A 16,185-nucleotide genomic window follows, 5' to 3' on the forward strand; every position below is an offset into this window, starting at 1 on the left:
GGTCTACCTCTCTGCATGAAATGTCTATTCTCCCTTTACCATGCTTTAGGTAGACAACTTCCATCCATCCTTCAAAATCCAGTTCAAATATCACCTGCTCTAGGAAGTCTGATCTTCATTCACCTTCTTAACAATCTGCCAGGTATTCACCACCCCTCCCTTGGCTCTCTGAGGGCAGGCACCCTGTCTTCCTTATGTTGATATTGCCACCAATCGATACAGTATTTGGCATTCCAGGTGCTCCAAAAATGTTTATTGGATGAATGAATGAATGAGTAAAAAGAGAGGAGGCATGCAAAGATGAGGAAATATCAATGTAGGTGGTGGGCAGAAACAGTAGAGGTGAGGGAGTGGGGGAAGACAAGCCTGAGTCCTGGAGAGTGTAGGGGGTGTTTAGCTGGGGTTAGCACTGGAGAGACAGGAAAAGGGGTGGGCATGAGAAGATGCTGAAGAAGTGTTGATATTAATTATAGTAAATTAAATGGAGAAAATAATAGATGAGGGTCATTGTTTTACTAGATCTTTTTAAAACTTAACTTGGAGATGGAGGACAGTGAGGTCAAGTTAGGAAGGGGAGAAGAGGCAAGGACAGAGAAAAACAGGGCCTGCTCCATCACTTTACTGCATTTAATTTGTGGCACCTGCCCCCTGGGAAGCCATCACTAAGTTCTCAAGAGACTGGTGTCTATGTTGTGTCATGCTAGAAGCACAAGGTATTTTATGGCTTCCAGATTTAGTCTGACAGGCTCTTTCTCTATAACCTGTGTCTGAATTCTCAGAAGTTAGGAACATACACCTGGGGAGGCAATTTTGGTTAACACACCAGGGTTACTTTAATAATCTCCAAGGATGGTGGACGTAAATAAAGTAGAAATTTCACTCAAAAATAAAACCCAAAAAACATGCCATAAAGAACTTCACTGGGATGGTGGGGACAATGTTAATGTAAACTCAACGAACAGCTGTATGTGTGTGTTGAAACTCCAAGCTTAGGTCACTTAAATATTTATGAGTATAAGGTCCAGACAGTGGTGCTCCAGCTGAGGGCTTAAAGATGCAGAGGTCCTGGTAGCCTCCTTGGGGGGAATCAGTCTAGCCAGGGGGACAGGAATACATATAGTCAGATGCCATCAAGGCAGGAATTAAGTGCTGTTAATGCCTAGAGAAAAGAGCAGCGAATCTGTGTGAAAAGTTGAGGGTTACTGCTGAGGCTTGAAAGGAGTTCCTCAGGTAGAGAAGCAGGGAAGGGTGTTTCAGGCAGAGGGGAGTTCTATCCCCGCCACTGGGCAGAAGGGAACAGAGCTGGTGGCTGGGTACGAGGCTCCAGGGTTTTATGCCGGAAGATGGTTCCCTTCAGCAGCTAGGAGGCATAATTAAAACGGTAGATGGCGGTGTCATTCATGAATATGGGGGGAAAACCAGGAGGAGGGAGTTGTGGTGATCAGACCATCACTGGAGGCACTCTATATTTATTTTGGAGGAACAAAAATAATTCAAAAAGCACTTGGCAATTCTATCTCCCAAAAAGTAAAATAACAAAAAGTAGATTTCGCTCTGGTGTTAAATACAGATCAGAAACAGATTAATTTTTCTAATTCATTAGGTATTAGTAGGAAAACAATGTAATAATCTAAAAAAATATCTGTAACAGTTGTTATTCCATCCTTTCTTGTAGGAATTACTTTGTTGGTAATTATTTTAATGAGACTATGAAATTCTAAAAGTCATGCCAACTTCTCCCCAAAGCACAACCTTTTCCTATAACTTCTCGCAACACTATTTATTTGTCTAGTCAACTACAGAAAAATAACTTTTTCCAAGATATATTTTTGGTGCTAAAATAACAAATGATATTCTGCCCCAGAATGTTGTTGTTATTAATGCTGGTAATAGCTCCAATAAAAAATATTTACAGTAATGACTCATTTTGGAATCAGAGGTAATTGTCTTACAGTCCTTTCGAAAATAAACAGAATAAATAAATAAATATAGCTTCTACATTATGTACTGAAGCTATACCCTTAATCGAACCTGGTCATGTAACATAACAAAAGCAAAAATGAAATTCAAATCAAACTCCAGGCTGCAAAGTGTTGTTGACTGAGGAAGCTACAAGATGAACCTTTCACTCACTGAAGGAAGCAGATGTGTTTCCATGTATAATGTATATTTTTAAAAGCAATTATTTTATATATAGAACATGATTTAATAAAACCATCCTCTATCTGCAGACTTGTAAACAGGAACCACAAAGAGGTATCTTTGCAAACACAAACTCCTCTGCATAAAAGCAAGGCCTGTCAACCAAAATGTGTGTTTTCTATTCTCCTAAGCTTAAAAAAATTGTAATTCAGTGCCATGGTTAGCTGAAAGGGCACAGATACAAAATGAGTAAATAGTAAGCCTTCTATTAGATACAAGTGTGTCATGCATAATAGAAAAGACAGTGTTTCCTCTGGAAATGTTTTTGAGAGGTGTCCATTTAAAGGCACCCAAGAGCTCCGAATCAAGTCCAACAGAAGAGAAACAGAGCCCAAGCAAACACTGCACAAACGGACAAAGGCATTCAAGAAAGAAGGGACCTGTCCTAAATCTTAATTCCAAACCAGCAAAATGTGAGTTCTAAATTCAAGCCAGTGATTAGCCATGAGGTCACTCAAGCAACCATGCAAAAATGATGGGCCAGGAGAAAGAGATACACTGTCAAAAGCAGGTGGGAGGTGTGAAAGGGGAAGCCTGTGATCTTTCCTGCCTCCAAACAGCATGCTCCTACAGGCTCTCGGTCCAGGCTGGATCAAATGACTCATTCAGAAGTGTATCCGCCAACAGCTGTGCCGGCGTGGACTCCAGCCCAAGCTGAATCACCTCTAATAATAGTTCTGAGTTCATTCTCAGACAGCATGGGTAGAGCGCACTGGGTAGAGTCACCTTATTTGAAAGCCTGATTGTGTCATTTTATCTAGTGGAGAAAAGCACGTCTTTCTTTGTTTCAATAAGCCAGGTAATTATTTGGGATCCAAAACATGTTCCAATATAATTTATGTCACCTAAAACTTCACTAAGGACTTACTCATTTCAAGATATTCATAAAACAATCCCAGTTTGCCCATGAGCTGCAGGTGGTAGTCTTGTTCCCATCGCGGGGTTATTTTTTCTGCTCTGGAAACTGTGCGACATCGTCCAATTAGGTTCTTGACCCAGCTGCCAAAAAGATCAAACTATAAATTAGAATATTATCAAATTATTTTGCAGATATCTCAAGCTAAACACACAATCTTCCCAAGAAATTAATTGCTTGTTTTCATGCTAAATTTCTCTTTATTTCTGCCTCCCTACCCCCAAATATTTTGAAAAACTATTATTACCAGGTTTTATTAAAATTGTAACTGCTACCGTTTTTTCACCCAGCTCCTTTTCATATGGCAGTTAGTTTTTAGAAATAGTTTCTCTCATTTGATTAACTTTAGTTCCCCTCCCGCCCCATTTGGCTGCTATTATCCAAAATGGTCTTTCCAGTACGAAATCACCAGAGAAAATGAAATACAGACAGACATGGTATGTGAGCTGGTGATCATGCCATGGAGAAGAATGAGGCAGAGCAAGGAATGGAGATTGTCTGCGTTTGTGGTAGGGGGAGTGGGGCAGTGGCAGGGAAGGGCTCAGGAGGAGTGACATTTGAATACAAATATGAAGGAGGTAGAGGGAGAGAGTGACTACGGAGCCCCAGGGGCAGGAGCACTGCAAGGAGCCTGGTGTGGTCCTGGGCTAGAAGGAAACCACTCTGGTAGTTTTGAGCAGTGGGGAGCCTAAGAGAGACCACTGTGATGATTCGGGCATTTTTTACTCTGGGGGAAGCAGCGAGCCATTAAAGGTTTCTGAGAGAATGGGGAAATGGGGATATATTTTTATTTTAGATGAAACAGGTCCAAGACCATATTTTAAGCTGAATAAGTCAAGAACCTGGGTAGTGAAAATGCCCAGTGCTCTGCTCTGTCGGACACCAGCCCCACAGAATCGTCTGTTGTCTCTTATGTTATTTTCTTTTTCAATGCCTCCAGATAAATGTGCCCCCCCCTACCTTTTATGGCAATTTTTCCTGAAAAGAAATTGAAGTTGGCAGTGAAATGAAGTGTGCACCTGTAGTCTAAAGAACCGTTGTCCCCTCAGGCAACAGCTAGCTTGTGGTTTCCTTGTGGAACTCACCATAAGGGGCACAACAGCAGCAAACAACTTCAAATACAAACATCTGGGCTAAGCTTTGGATGATTCAAGAACATGCTTGTACAGATTTTCAAATTCGGATAATGAGAAGCTTCACCCTCCTGTAAAGACAACTCTCGAGGTTGCACATGCACCCCCGCCCGGAGAGATGAATTACAAATAGCCTGTCATGCTAAGTGTCCTACTGGTCTCTGTGGTAACTTTACTGACCACTCCCCAAGGTTCACGAGGGGGAGACTGCTCTACAACAGAACAAGCCCCTGGCTTCACGATCTTGCCCCACTTCTTTCTCTTCTGTGACATTAGGGACACAGCAGGAGGCTGTGGAAAGTGGAGGGGACACGGCCTCAGACACCCCTGAATCTGAATCCACACTTCATTGCTTACTATCTGACTTGCGTCAAATTCAAATAAAATCAGGTGATAAAGTCTATACTGCCCAGGGTTTCTGTCAGGATTAAATGATTCAGAACAGATAAAGTATTTAGCACGTTTTCTAACACATCAAAACCCCCTTCACAGGATTTTCTTTTGACCAATACAGGCTAACTGGCTGAGGCTGATGGTAAACATGGCCTCAGTGACTTGGAATCTTGGCCTGGGGACACCCAATGCTGTCTTGATGGGTGGATCTCACTTCAGCACTTAGAAGGACCCGCAATGCTTGTTGCTAGTGTTACTTCCTATGCCCCATCCCAAAGCTCTGTAATCAGTCAAGTCTAAGGCAAGGCTGGAACTTGATGGGGGCCTTGTGACACAGGTGGCATCATCCATCACCCTTCATGACAACCAAACTCGAGATTCCTGGTTTCTATTGTTTTGTTTTGTATTTTTTTGCTCTGCCTCACACTTCCAGCCTCAGCCTCTGGACAGAATCCTCATGGCCCAGAGAAGCATTCTTTTACTATAGGGGCTCCAAATCCATTACAATTTGGACTGAGGATGAAACTTCTGTCCTGGCACTGGTCACTTGCATGACCAACTCATCTAGCGCTTCCTTCTGGTACTGTTCTGCCTTCCTTCACCCGTAATAGGTCATATTAGAAGTCTTTCTGACTAGCTTTCTTTTCTGAGCTACAGACTCTGAGCCTCTTGTTCAGTCTTCCTGAGTTGAACCACTTATCTGTAGTAGGAAATCTTGGGCTGTCATCCATTCATCACTGTCCTCAGTCTTTTGGGTTTTCTAGTGGGTTATGAATCTAGTGCAGAGATATCAATCTTGACTGCACATGAGAATCACCTAGAGAACTTTTTAAAAATTCAGATACCAGATACCCGCGGCCACGGTTGGAAGCTTCCTCCCTCTAGCAGGGGTTACAAAATAGTCTTCTTAGGAACTTACCATGCATACTAGCAATAAAAGTTGTAACTGTAACTGTAACTGTAAAAAGTTACCCTTCCCTAAGTCCTTATTATGTGTAAAGCATGGTATAAAACACTTTATACCTCATTTTCTCCTTGTTTCTTCATTATCATATGTAATCCACATGCTACAGATAATCACCACTTCTATTTAAGGATATTCCACAGTATTCCCACTTGCTAATTTTGAATACAAGCATCCTTCACTATCTGACTCTATTTTACTGTTCCTGAAAGTAAAGGGTCAGTGTGGATAGTGAGGGATAGCTGTATTTAGGGTTCTCTTATCGTATGTCTTTGGTTCATCCTCTAGCCAAATCAGATCTTGAGAAGGGTATTTTCTCTTATAATAGTTTACTGTAAGTAGTGCATACCCATTGTGAAAAATACAGAAAACATATAATGGATTAAAATTACAGCCATCCATTATCTAAATACCAAAGAACAATGCTATTGGTACTTTGGATATTTAACTATAATTATGTTCCTTAACATTTTATCATAAAAACTTCTCCAGAGTGAGTGGCTCCATGCAGCAATGGTATTAGCCTTTTGTCAAGCACAGAATAAAATTCCCGGGAATGCCTCAAATATCAAAATACTAAGTGAGGCTGGGATGGACAAAGGGCTCTGAGCTTGTTCTCTGGGTCCAACAAACAATTGTGTTACTTTGCTGATGTTATGTATTTGAAGCCTATGGCTCACTCATTCACTCGACTGGTGCTGGGGAGTGTCTGCTAAATCCTAGGTACTGATTTAGGTGCCAGGGGGACCCCAAAGGGAACCGGGGTCGCAGTACAAGAGGTGCTTCTTCATTCGCTCCAGGAATCGACACTGAGGATCTCAAGTGGGGTGGGGGTGGAAGGCGGCGAGTTTATGGTGACATTCATTTCATTATGTTCCTTCTGACATATTTAAATGGTGTGAAAACAGCTACTGACTTACATGGCTTTTCTCTCCCTTCCTGTGTATTTTTGGGGTGGGGGCAGTTTTGGGAAGCAAGAGTAACTGCTCTTTCACTTTGTGTGGAAATAGTAAGAAGGAAAGTGGCACCTAGCCCAATGAAGAGTGATTGAGAAGAGCCCGAGTCACTCTCTAAAGTGGCTAAAATTTCGCATTCCCAGTTTTCAGACAAGGGGAAGATAATTCAAAATGTACTGCCCCTAAGTATTTTAGGCCAGGGGTAGAAATAGCTGAACAAAAAGCTTAGCTTACTAAAATTTTGCAACAATGGCCTCACTTGAAGTGCAAGTATAAACAGACCATGGATACTATATACATCCTTTATTTTTAAATATTTCATGTGAACAAGTTTCATTTCATCCGAATTTCTCAGTACCAGTTTAAGAAATATATGCTCCCCCCCAACCAAGAGCCACTATTTTTTTAAAATCAGAAAATAGCTCACTGACAACCAATTAGTCCTCAAAATTTAGTTTAAATAACAGCCTACCTCCTTCAGAAAAATTCTTTTTACTAATCTGAGTTAAGCCTTTCCTCTATTTGATATATTTATTTTCATATCCAGTATTTGTGCATGACCTACTTCTACTCATTTGGAAAAATGTGAATATGAACTCAGTGAAGGTAAGGGTTGTTTACTGCCTAGTAAGGCCCCAAAGCATTAATTTTACAGCTAAGATCAGAATCCATTTTTCTATGAGGTGGGGAGAGGTGAGGAGAGAGCTGGTAGGGAGGAGGAGTGTCTGTTTAGAGATAGACCCTGACAGCTTACATTGAAGGTGGAGGATAAAGCCTGGCAAAGAAACATGGAAGGGCACATGGAAACCCAGAGGTCTCTGCTCTACAAAGACAGGGAAGAAAAAAAAGAGGTTAAATGCTCCGCAAAGAGAATGAACAGGAACCTGGTAACAGGGAAGAGAGAGGAGAAGCTAGGGGAAGGAGGAGAAAAAAAGAGAGGGGGAAAGACAGGCAGCAGAGTCTGGAGCTTACAAAGAAGGGTGATAGGAAAAAAAAAAAATCCGGTTATATATAGCAGGAGGAAAGACTTTTAAAAGATGGGGGGTTTTAATTTCAAAATTAAAGTTGTTTGGGTTTCTGGCTCCATGTCCCAAATGTCAGTAAAGGCTGCCTGTGTGAGTGCTTTTGGAGGTCACTGAGGAGAGAGACCACAACTGGCATTTGGGTTGGCATAAGCAGAAAGTATAGATGTGGGAGGCAACACAGGGGAGACATCAAAAGTTTTGTGAGAACAGAAACTCAGAGCCAGAAATTATCTTGACAAGGTATGTGGGGTAGTCAGAAAAATGGTCCCCCAACAGATATCCACATCCCACTCCCCAGAACATATGAATATGTTATGTTACATGGTTAAGGCAGAATTAAGTTGCAAATCAGCTGACATTAAGAGAGATTTTCCTGGATCGTCCAGGTGGGCCGAATGTAGTCACCAGGGTCAATCAAAGGGGAAGAGAGAGGGAGGGAGAGAGCTAGGGGGATGGGACAACAGAAGTCAGACACACAGCCACACCGCCGGCTTTGAGATGAGAAAAGAAGCCATAAACCATGGAATATGGACAGCTCCTAGAAGCTAGAAAAGGCAAAGAAACAGATTCATCTTAGAGGCTTCTGAAAGGGATCTGGCCCCTGCCAACACCTTGACTTTAGCCCACTGAAACCTGTGTCAGACTTGTGACTTCTAGAACTGTAAGATATTGAATCTGTGTTCTTTTGTGTTTTTTTTTTCTATTGTCGTCCCATTACCATTAGGTTGGTGGTAATCTGTTCGGCAGCAATAAAAAAGGAATATAATAAGCCCCCTGAAAATGTGCAGAAATTGAGACAGCACTGGACTATTCACTTTGATATAGGATAGGGCTTAAGTGAAGATTTAAAAGGACAGTGTGACCTTGGCTAACATGTGACACTCTCATTTCTTAGGGAAAGAAGAGGAAGTCAAAACATTTGTGGTTATTATTTTAGACGATTATCTCTTAAAACATTATGTAATCTTGTGCCTTAGGACCTTTCTTGTTGAAAGCACATGGGTTTGGAGTCCTGGGATCTTGGATTTGAATCCCACAGTAGCCTCTTATGGATAATGAGAACATGGGTAAGTCATTTAACCGCTTTAAGCCACAGAATCTTCATTTGTATAAGGGAGATAAAAATAAAGATTGTCTGAAAGATTAAATGAGAGAGATCTATCAGGCACTTAATACGGTGACTGGCACATACTAGGAACTCAACAAATTACTACTCTTGATTTTTTAAAGCATACTATAAGGGAGGAGAAAGTCATGAGAAGTTGGAGAAATATTTAGTTCACAGCCCCAACAAAGGTCATCTCTCCAAGAACTAGGATCAGTCTGCTACCAACAATGGGCTAATAGGCATAAACTGTAGCAGATGGTGATTTAAGTTAAATATAAAATTTTTTTCTTTGTAACATAATTATTAAACACTGGACATATTTACACCGTTGGTTGGACCATCTTGTCTGGAGACCTTTAATAAATAGAGTTTACTCTATTTTAGAGGGGGGCATGCAGCTGTGTGAACACACAGGCAAATGATTTGGATGGGTGGGTTGTTCTCTCCCCAGTCATAGCCCCAAGATCATACAACTTCATACTCACGGAAGTAACACCTCTTGTATGTTATTCCAGATTGCTTTGCCTCCCATGATTATCGTCAGCTGTGTTGTCAGTTCAAGGAGACAGCCACCTGGGTCACACTGGAATATTACAAAGAAAATCCCATTTAAATTCTAGATGGGTCTAACAGGAAATTGAGTCATTAATTTTACTTTTTGCTGATATTTATTCTGTTGAGGTGAAAATCTCAATATACAGTGAAGAAACTCTTCATTGGGCACCTGGGAGAAAACATGAATCAGGTTAAATTGTCAAGAGAACCCAATTCTAAGTTCGTACCTCTTCATTTCTGTATTTTCCCAGCCAATAGACTGGGTCTCCTGGATAACCTACAAATTTGCCCTTAAAGAATGCGATGTAGAAGCATGAAGAATAGTAGTTGACAAACTGGAATAAGAACATCTTCATGGTCAGGCTGTTCTCATAATCAGTCTGGGTCCTTGGGAGTTCTGTAGTTAAATAAAGGTAAGATTTTAAAATTGTGAACAGCTTTGAGACCCTAATCAAAGACACTGATACATGAGTTAACATGTTTTAAAAAAATACAATTCACACTGTTTCCGTTTAAGCTGTTTTGAATTTCTTAATATAGCTACTATGTTAACTCCAAGTTTACACATTGTTATGAGTCCCCCTCCCCCTTCCGCCAAAAATACAATATCCCATATGGCAAAAATATTCAAGGATTCCTTAAAATTTACGAGCCCAGTGTTACCAAATGGACAAGGCTGTGCTCTCTCAGGTCTAAGTGGACAAAAAAATTATTTGTGAACAGCCTGCTAAATGATACTCTCTTGTCTTCCTGAATTGCAACAAGATAGGACTGTTGAAACAAACAAAACAAGGGAGAACTAGTTATAAGCATTTGGAGAAGACAAAACAGGTCATCCTTCTAGTTTAGAATTTAAATCAGTCTGATCATTTTCAGAAGATGACCACTGAGCAGACCATTCGGACAATGACCCAGGCATATGCAGCATGTGGGGAGCGCTTAACTCTGATCGCTAAGCAGCTGCCTGGGATACAAGCCAGGGAGAGAGAAACATTTATTACAAAAGCGGGAGCTGATGAGAACATAGCTATATTAATATGAACAGCATGGGGGGAAGCCACGCAACAGTGTGATTACTTGTCCTCTCAGCAAAAGAGGAGCATATTTGCCACTGGAACCATGACCCTATTCCACTTATTTGCAATAAAGAGACTATTTACTTTCAACAATAGGGTACGTGATCTAACGTAATTGAAAATATTATTCAGTGCTGATCTGTTTACACAGAGCTTGGACATTATAATGATTGTCTTTGCTTTGTCCCTTTTGCTAATGCAAAGCTGTAGATAATTCATTTCCCACACAGGTTAGATAAAATATGTTTACACTTGAAATTTTCTAAAATTTGTAACATACCGAAATTGAAATGCCTAAAAGAGACAGACTCTCTTTTTCACCAGGTTCTAAAAATGTCTCACAAATGACCTAAGCTATAATAGGACCTTACCAAAATTCGTAATCATGATGGCTACTTTTTCATATATGATGTTCAGAATCATGATGATGACAAAGCTGATGAGGGAAGCTGTGATAGACGTGGCTGTCTGTGGAGTCAGGTACTTCTGGATTGAGTCTGTCCCATTTAAGGTCTCGGGAAGTTTGGTAGAAAACACAATGAACACTGAGAGCCTGTAGACAATGATCCCAATAACAGAAGCAATGATCAACAGGATCTGGAAGCATAATAAACAGCAATATGAGCTTCACGAGTAGTATTTTTACATTTCAAAATGCACCCCTCTGTGTGAATGGACAAGGTGCGTGTGTGAAGTGACGGGGACTCACAGAACTGCCATGAGAAAGGTGGAAGTTGGTCATGTTAAATTTCAAAAAAGGGAAAGGAATGATGGAGGTCAGAAGAGAGTTTATCCACTAAGGGAAAATGTTAACAATGGGAGAAACTGCATAGGGAGGGAAGAATACATGGGAAGCCTGTACTTTCTGTGCAGTTTGGCTGCAAACCCCAACCTGCTCTAAAAAAGATTAAAAAAAAAAAAAAGAAAGTATCTTCAAATGAAGAAAAAGCAGAATAGCAGAACCTGTGAAAACATCTCTCCTACAGTTACGGCATCCTGTAGGGTATGCATTAAAGTTTTTGCTTAGTTATCATCCATTAAGGGGACATATTTCCTTCTAACAGAGAACCTAGCGCTGGTTCAAGGGTCAGTAGGTGCTAGCTTCTGTCTTAGTCACCTGCACGAGGTGAGATTCTGAACAGGACGAGGGAGGCTACAGACGTGCCCGGAGGGAATTTGGAGAGGACAGCAGGTATCGGCTGATGAAAGCTTCACACACTTTTCACCCTTAGATCTTAAGATCTGAAATGGGCAGTGATTCATACCTGCATGTGCACAAGATTCATTTCACTAATCTGCTGTATTTTTGCCGGCACAGACCCATGTCAGTGGGGGGGCGGTGGGGGGGACGCGTCTGAAGCCCAGTTTGTACGTAGGTGGTAGGATGTCACTTCCTCGCTAGGCAGGTTTTCTCCCGCCCCTGAGTAGTGCACACCGAAGGGTACCCTTTTTAAACTGTTTTCCCTACATCTACTTTCTTGGACTTACTCCAGAGCATGCAGTCGATGTGCCCAACTGCTTGTGATGACTGCTACCAGAGAGAAAAGCTACGGAGAATGTGCATTTCAGGGCCAAGCAAATCACGTTGTGTTGTTTACAGCAACAGAGGGAGGCTGGTTTCCACCTGTGGAGATTTCAGGTGGGGCCCCGGAGCCAGGTTCCTGCATTGGAAGCCCAGCTCTGCCTCGAGCTGTAGGACCTTGTGCAAATTATTTAACCTTTGGGGCTTCAATTTCTTTGCCCATATAGTGAGGGATCCTATTGGGAACTAACTTACAAGATTGTTGGGAGGATTTAATGAGTTACTCCAGGTAAAAACACTTAGAACGTTAAGCCCAGGCACATGAAAAGTACTATATAAATGGTAGCTGTGAATATGGTAACTGAAGTGTTAACAAGATGCTTTTCTTACTTTTAAAAGCCATCAGTGTGTAGAGAAGGCATGATATTTCCCCTTCTAATTTCTCTCATTATCTCCTTCCCTTCACAGTTAGGGCTTAATACTTGTGAAAGGAATGACATGTTTGTGTGTGTGAGTACATGTGAAAATTAGCCCAGGCAGAGAAAATATATTCGAGAAGGTATGTCCAGCCTTCCTCTCTGAGCACAACAAATATAGGCCATTTAAATCATACATATTTTTTTAAAAATCTCCATAATAATTTTTTAAATTACTAAGTAATTATAATAGTTGAGATTCTTTAAATGCTTACTCTTCATCTCAGCACACACATATTTTTAAAATCCTCAACATCAGCCCTATGAGATAGGTAGTATAGTATCTTTTACAGCGGAAAAAAGAGCCATGGAGGTTAAGACTTGGACCCAAATTAAGAAACTAGTAACTGAAAGAACTGAGGTACTTGGGAGACTTCAGAGTCTACATGGCACTACCTCCTCCATGGGTCAGGAAATGATTTCTAACTCATTTCAGAGCTTTTACAAACTTAGTATGTTTCCATACTTCTTCGGGGCACTTAGTAGGTTCAGTATTTCTTCCCGGAAGATTTTCATTCTCAACTTCCTTATGAATCTTTTCTGATTATAACTGTAATATATGATCATAAAACATTTGAAATTATTCCATAGTGGACACTAGTTACTTTTGCTGCCTTGGATCTGTTCCCAGTCTTAGAAGAAGACCCAGATTTTGCTTTGGGGGAATAACCTCTCCTTCAAACCAGTCCCCCTGCTCCCCCGGCTTTACAGGTATATCCTGATTGGTTTGAGAAAAACAGGTATCTCATCCTCTTGGCCTCAGCAACTGATTCAAGGACTGACAAATAACTTACTAAGAGCCAGTGGGATGTGAGGAGAGATCTGCTAGTGTCTATGGGAAAGAGAAGTTTGCTCTGTCAATAGAGAAAGCCGCTAACAGAAACCTCTCTTGGCTTGCATGTGATGTGAAATCTGGAATCCTGAGGCCATTTTGAGACCATAAGGTAGTGCCTACAACCACAAAGCCAGGAGATCACTGGACACAGAATGAAGGCAGAACAAAACACACAGCCCATGGTGTCATCTGGGCTGCAGTTATCTATCCTTCATGGAAGCCATACTTCAGACTTGGGATTTTTAGTTACAGGAACCAATAAATGCTACCCACCCTCACTTTGTTGTTGGAGATTTTCCATCACCTACAACTGAACGACTCCTAACTAATAAAAATAAAGAATAAAAAATAAAGAGAAAAAATCTATGTACTATCTATATGTAGGCATAATTCCTTCAGAATTATGCATTGTTTGCATATTAAAGATCATGTTATATATTTTATCCTTTCCTTAAGCCTATCATAACCATAACATTTTTACATGTCATAAAATATTTTCATAAACATACTTTCTCATTGCTATACCATATTCTACTGTATGAAGGATTAGAAGTAGGATATTTTGGCTGAGATGTTTTTATATATAATAATGCATACACATAAATAAATGTATATATTTGTAATAAATATATATGACTAAATCTTTACTGACTTTTCTTACCATTTTGAAATACTTCCTTATTAAAGGTTTTTAAAAGCTGAATTAGTAGATTAAAGCACATGAATATTTGTGACTCATGAGACTTACTACCAAACTGCTTTCTAAGAAGTCCACAGCAGCTTAAAATTCTCAAAGCCTAGGTAGGAGAGTAGCTGATCACTGCACTTCATCCTCACAAACACTAAGCCTTCTCACTTGAGAGGTGAAACACTGTATCTCATTTAAATGGGCGCTGATTTAATTAGTATTGAGCTCTGACATTTGCCAGGGTATTTTTTTCTTTTATGAAACGGTGTTCCTGTTCTCTGCCTCCTTAGCTCTTGAGATCTTTGGTGTTACCTTACAAGTGATCTGGACTTCTTATGTATTAACCCTTTGCCCTTGTTGTTAACAAAAATTTCTTCTGTTTTGTCTAAGCTTAGAATGCTACTGATGTGTAGAAATCTTTAAAGATTTTCCTCTGAAACTTCTTCCACTGCTGTTATGTTTAGAAAGTTTTTTTTTTTAATCTAGAGATTGCACATTCATCAATATTTGTTTCTAGTTTGCGGTGTTACCTTTTGAGTATTTCTGGAATTATAATATGTATTCAAAGTATGGTTTTAATTTTTTTTTCCCAAAGAGCTAACAAGTGTTCCACTGCCGTTTATTAAATAATCCCACTGAGTTATAATGCCTCCCTTCTCATATATTAAATTATTATTGATATGAGGGCCTATATCTGGGCTTTACGTCCTCTTTTCTAATTTGGCTATTCTTGAGCCAATAAAACTCTCAATATATTACTAATGATGATATTACTAACATGACTTTATTAATAATAAAACCCAAAATTAATTTTATAAGTCCTGCTATTTTAGAAATATTATCTTTTTATCTACAATCATTTGTTTGAGTCTTCCTTTATATCTTTCAGTAGTTTTTATGTTTTCTTTGATAGTTCCTATTATTTAAGGCTATTCCTAGACATTATATTTTAGTTGCTACTGTTGGAAAATCTTAGAATTCTTAATGCCTCCCATTTGGTTTCTTCACCAGAAACTGGAAAATCTGGACCCACTCATCTGATTTAAACAGATGAGGTGAAAGGAACTGGAAGAGCCACCGTGAGTGGACAGATACTGAGAGCCGCTCCATGTGGTGGCTGAGTGCTTCTCTGGAAACAATTCTATGAGACACAGAGTTTCCAGCTTGCCTTGAGGTTCCTGGATATTTACAAGTAGATATTAAAAAGTCTGTGACAGACTTACCCAGAATAAGACAGCACTTGCACAGAGGGTTATACGGACACATTTTCCCCACGTAGTGAAGGGAACACGCTCTTGTTCCTTAAAAAAAAAAAAAAAAAAAAAGTTTGGTCAATCAAAGGAGTACTCTGGTGAAATGATTTTTTTTTTCTCCTGATTGGTCTCTAAATCCTAGGCTTAATTTTTTTAAAAATTAGTTTTCAAACATAGCCCCCTTCCTCATAACTGCATTTTTTTTGTTAATTTCAAACATACACACAACAAGGCATCTGCAGTGCTCATTTTAATGTCTTCTGAAAATGCAAGCATGAATAATGAACTGTTTATGTGCCATGACCTTAGCTCAGGAGCCTGGGTATCTGACAATGCTAAGCTGTAGAGCTACATTCCTGAGCTTGTCTGAGATGTTAGACATGGCAGCAAGGATGGCGCAGAGCCCCTGTAGGACAGGAAGTTCCACAGGTGTCTGCAAGTTCTAGGTATCCACTATGTGTTTCTTGGTTGAGCTTTATATATTAATTTGGTATAGCTATGAATTTTGAGAGTTTCCATGGCCCATAAGAATATATTTAAGTTTTAAGAGATCAATACTTCTCAAGATTTACCTGGATTATACCAGCAACTGTAGCATAATAATAGCTATAAGCACTTACACATTTACTCTATGCCAGGTACTATTCTAAGTAGGTTCTACACATTAACTCAGTTTACCCTTACCACAACCATGTGAGGAAGCAACTCTATTATTCCCATTTTTATAGCTGAGGAAACTATGGCATACAGAAGTGAAATCGTTTCTCAAAGATCATTCAGCTAGTAAGTTGCTGTGTTTAGATTTGCAGGCAGTCTCATTCCCAACACTTCATTACCACACTACAGGCTCTCTAAACCAGTGGAGGATGCATTAGCAACAAAAGGAAAATGAGGAAAAAAGATAAAGAAAAATGACCCTTTATCTTCAATTTTTTAACAAGCAATGTTTCAAAGGAAATTTAACTTACTGGCAATTTTAAGTTACCAAATTGTCTTTTCTTCATTACTTTTTCTACGTTGCCAATATTATAAGCTTTTTTTTCAGTATTTAAAAGTTGTTTTCAACATTTAATTTTATCTAAG

The 16,185-nt window shown here is 39.8% G+C and overlaps 1 protein-coding gene and 1 long non-coding RNA gene across 6 annotated transcripts in view; one reads left to right on the plus strand and one right to left on the minus strand.

Moving 5' to 3' along the window:
• The window catches only part of LOC112832504 (uncharacterized), a 91,452-nt gene that overhangs the window by 68,881 nt on the left and 6,386 nt on the right, over positions 1–16,185 (plus strand). For all 3 annotated transcript variants that reach the window (XR_003210403.2, XR_003210402.2, XR_003210404.2), the window contains one exon: positions 8,567–8,656. This is a non-coding gene — a long non-coding RNA (uncharacterized lncRNA). The remainder of the gene's footprint in view (positions 1–8,566; positions 8,657–16,185) is intronic.
• Positions 1–16,185, minus strand: part of ANO6 (anoctamin 6) — a 185,659-nt gene that overhangs the window by 16,972 nt on the left and 152,502 nt on the right. For all 3 annotated transcript variants that reach the window (XM_073882090.1, XM_025883240.2, XM_025883242.2), the window contains 5 exons: positions 15,073–15,150; positions 10,700–10,925; positions 9,480–9,649; positions 9,183–9,280; positions 3,071–3,201 (listed from right to left, as the gene is read on the minus strand). In XM_073882090.1, the coding sequence (XP_073738191.1) occupies positions 3,071–3,201; positions 9,183–9,280; positions 9,480–9,649; positions 10,700–10,925; positions 15,073–15,150 (703 nt within the window). The remainder of the gene's footprint in view (positions 1–3,070; positions 3,202–9,182; positions 9,281–9,479; positions 9,650–10,699; positions 10,926–15,072; positions 15,151–16,185) is intronic.

Source organism: Callorhinus ursinus, unplaced genomic scaffold (assembly GCF_003265705.2).
Source record: "Callorhinus ursinus isolate GAN/ISIS: 27379988/994484 unplaced genomic scaffold, GSC_fseal_2.0 scaffold44, whole genome shotgun sequence".
Lineage (NCBI taxonomy): Eukaryota > Metazoa > Chordata > Mammalia > Carnivora > Otariidae > Callorhinus > Callorhinus ursinus.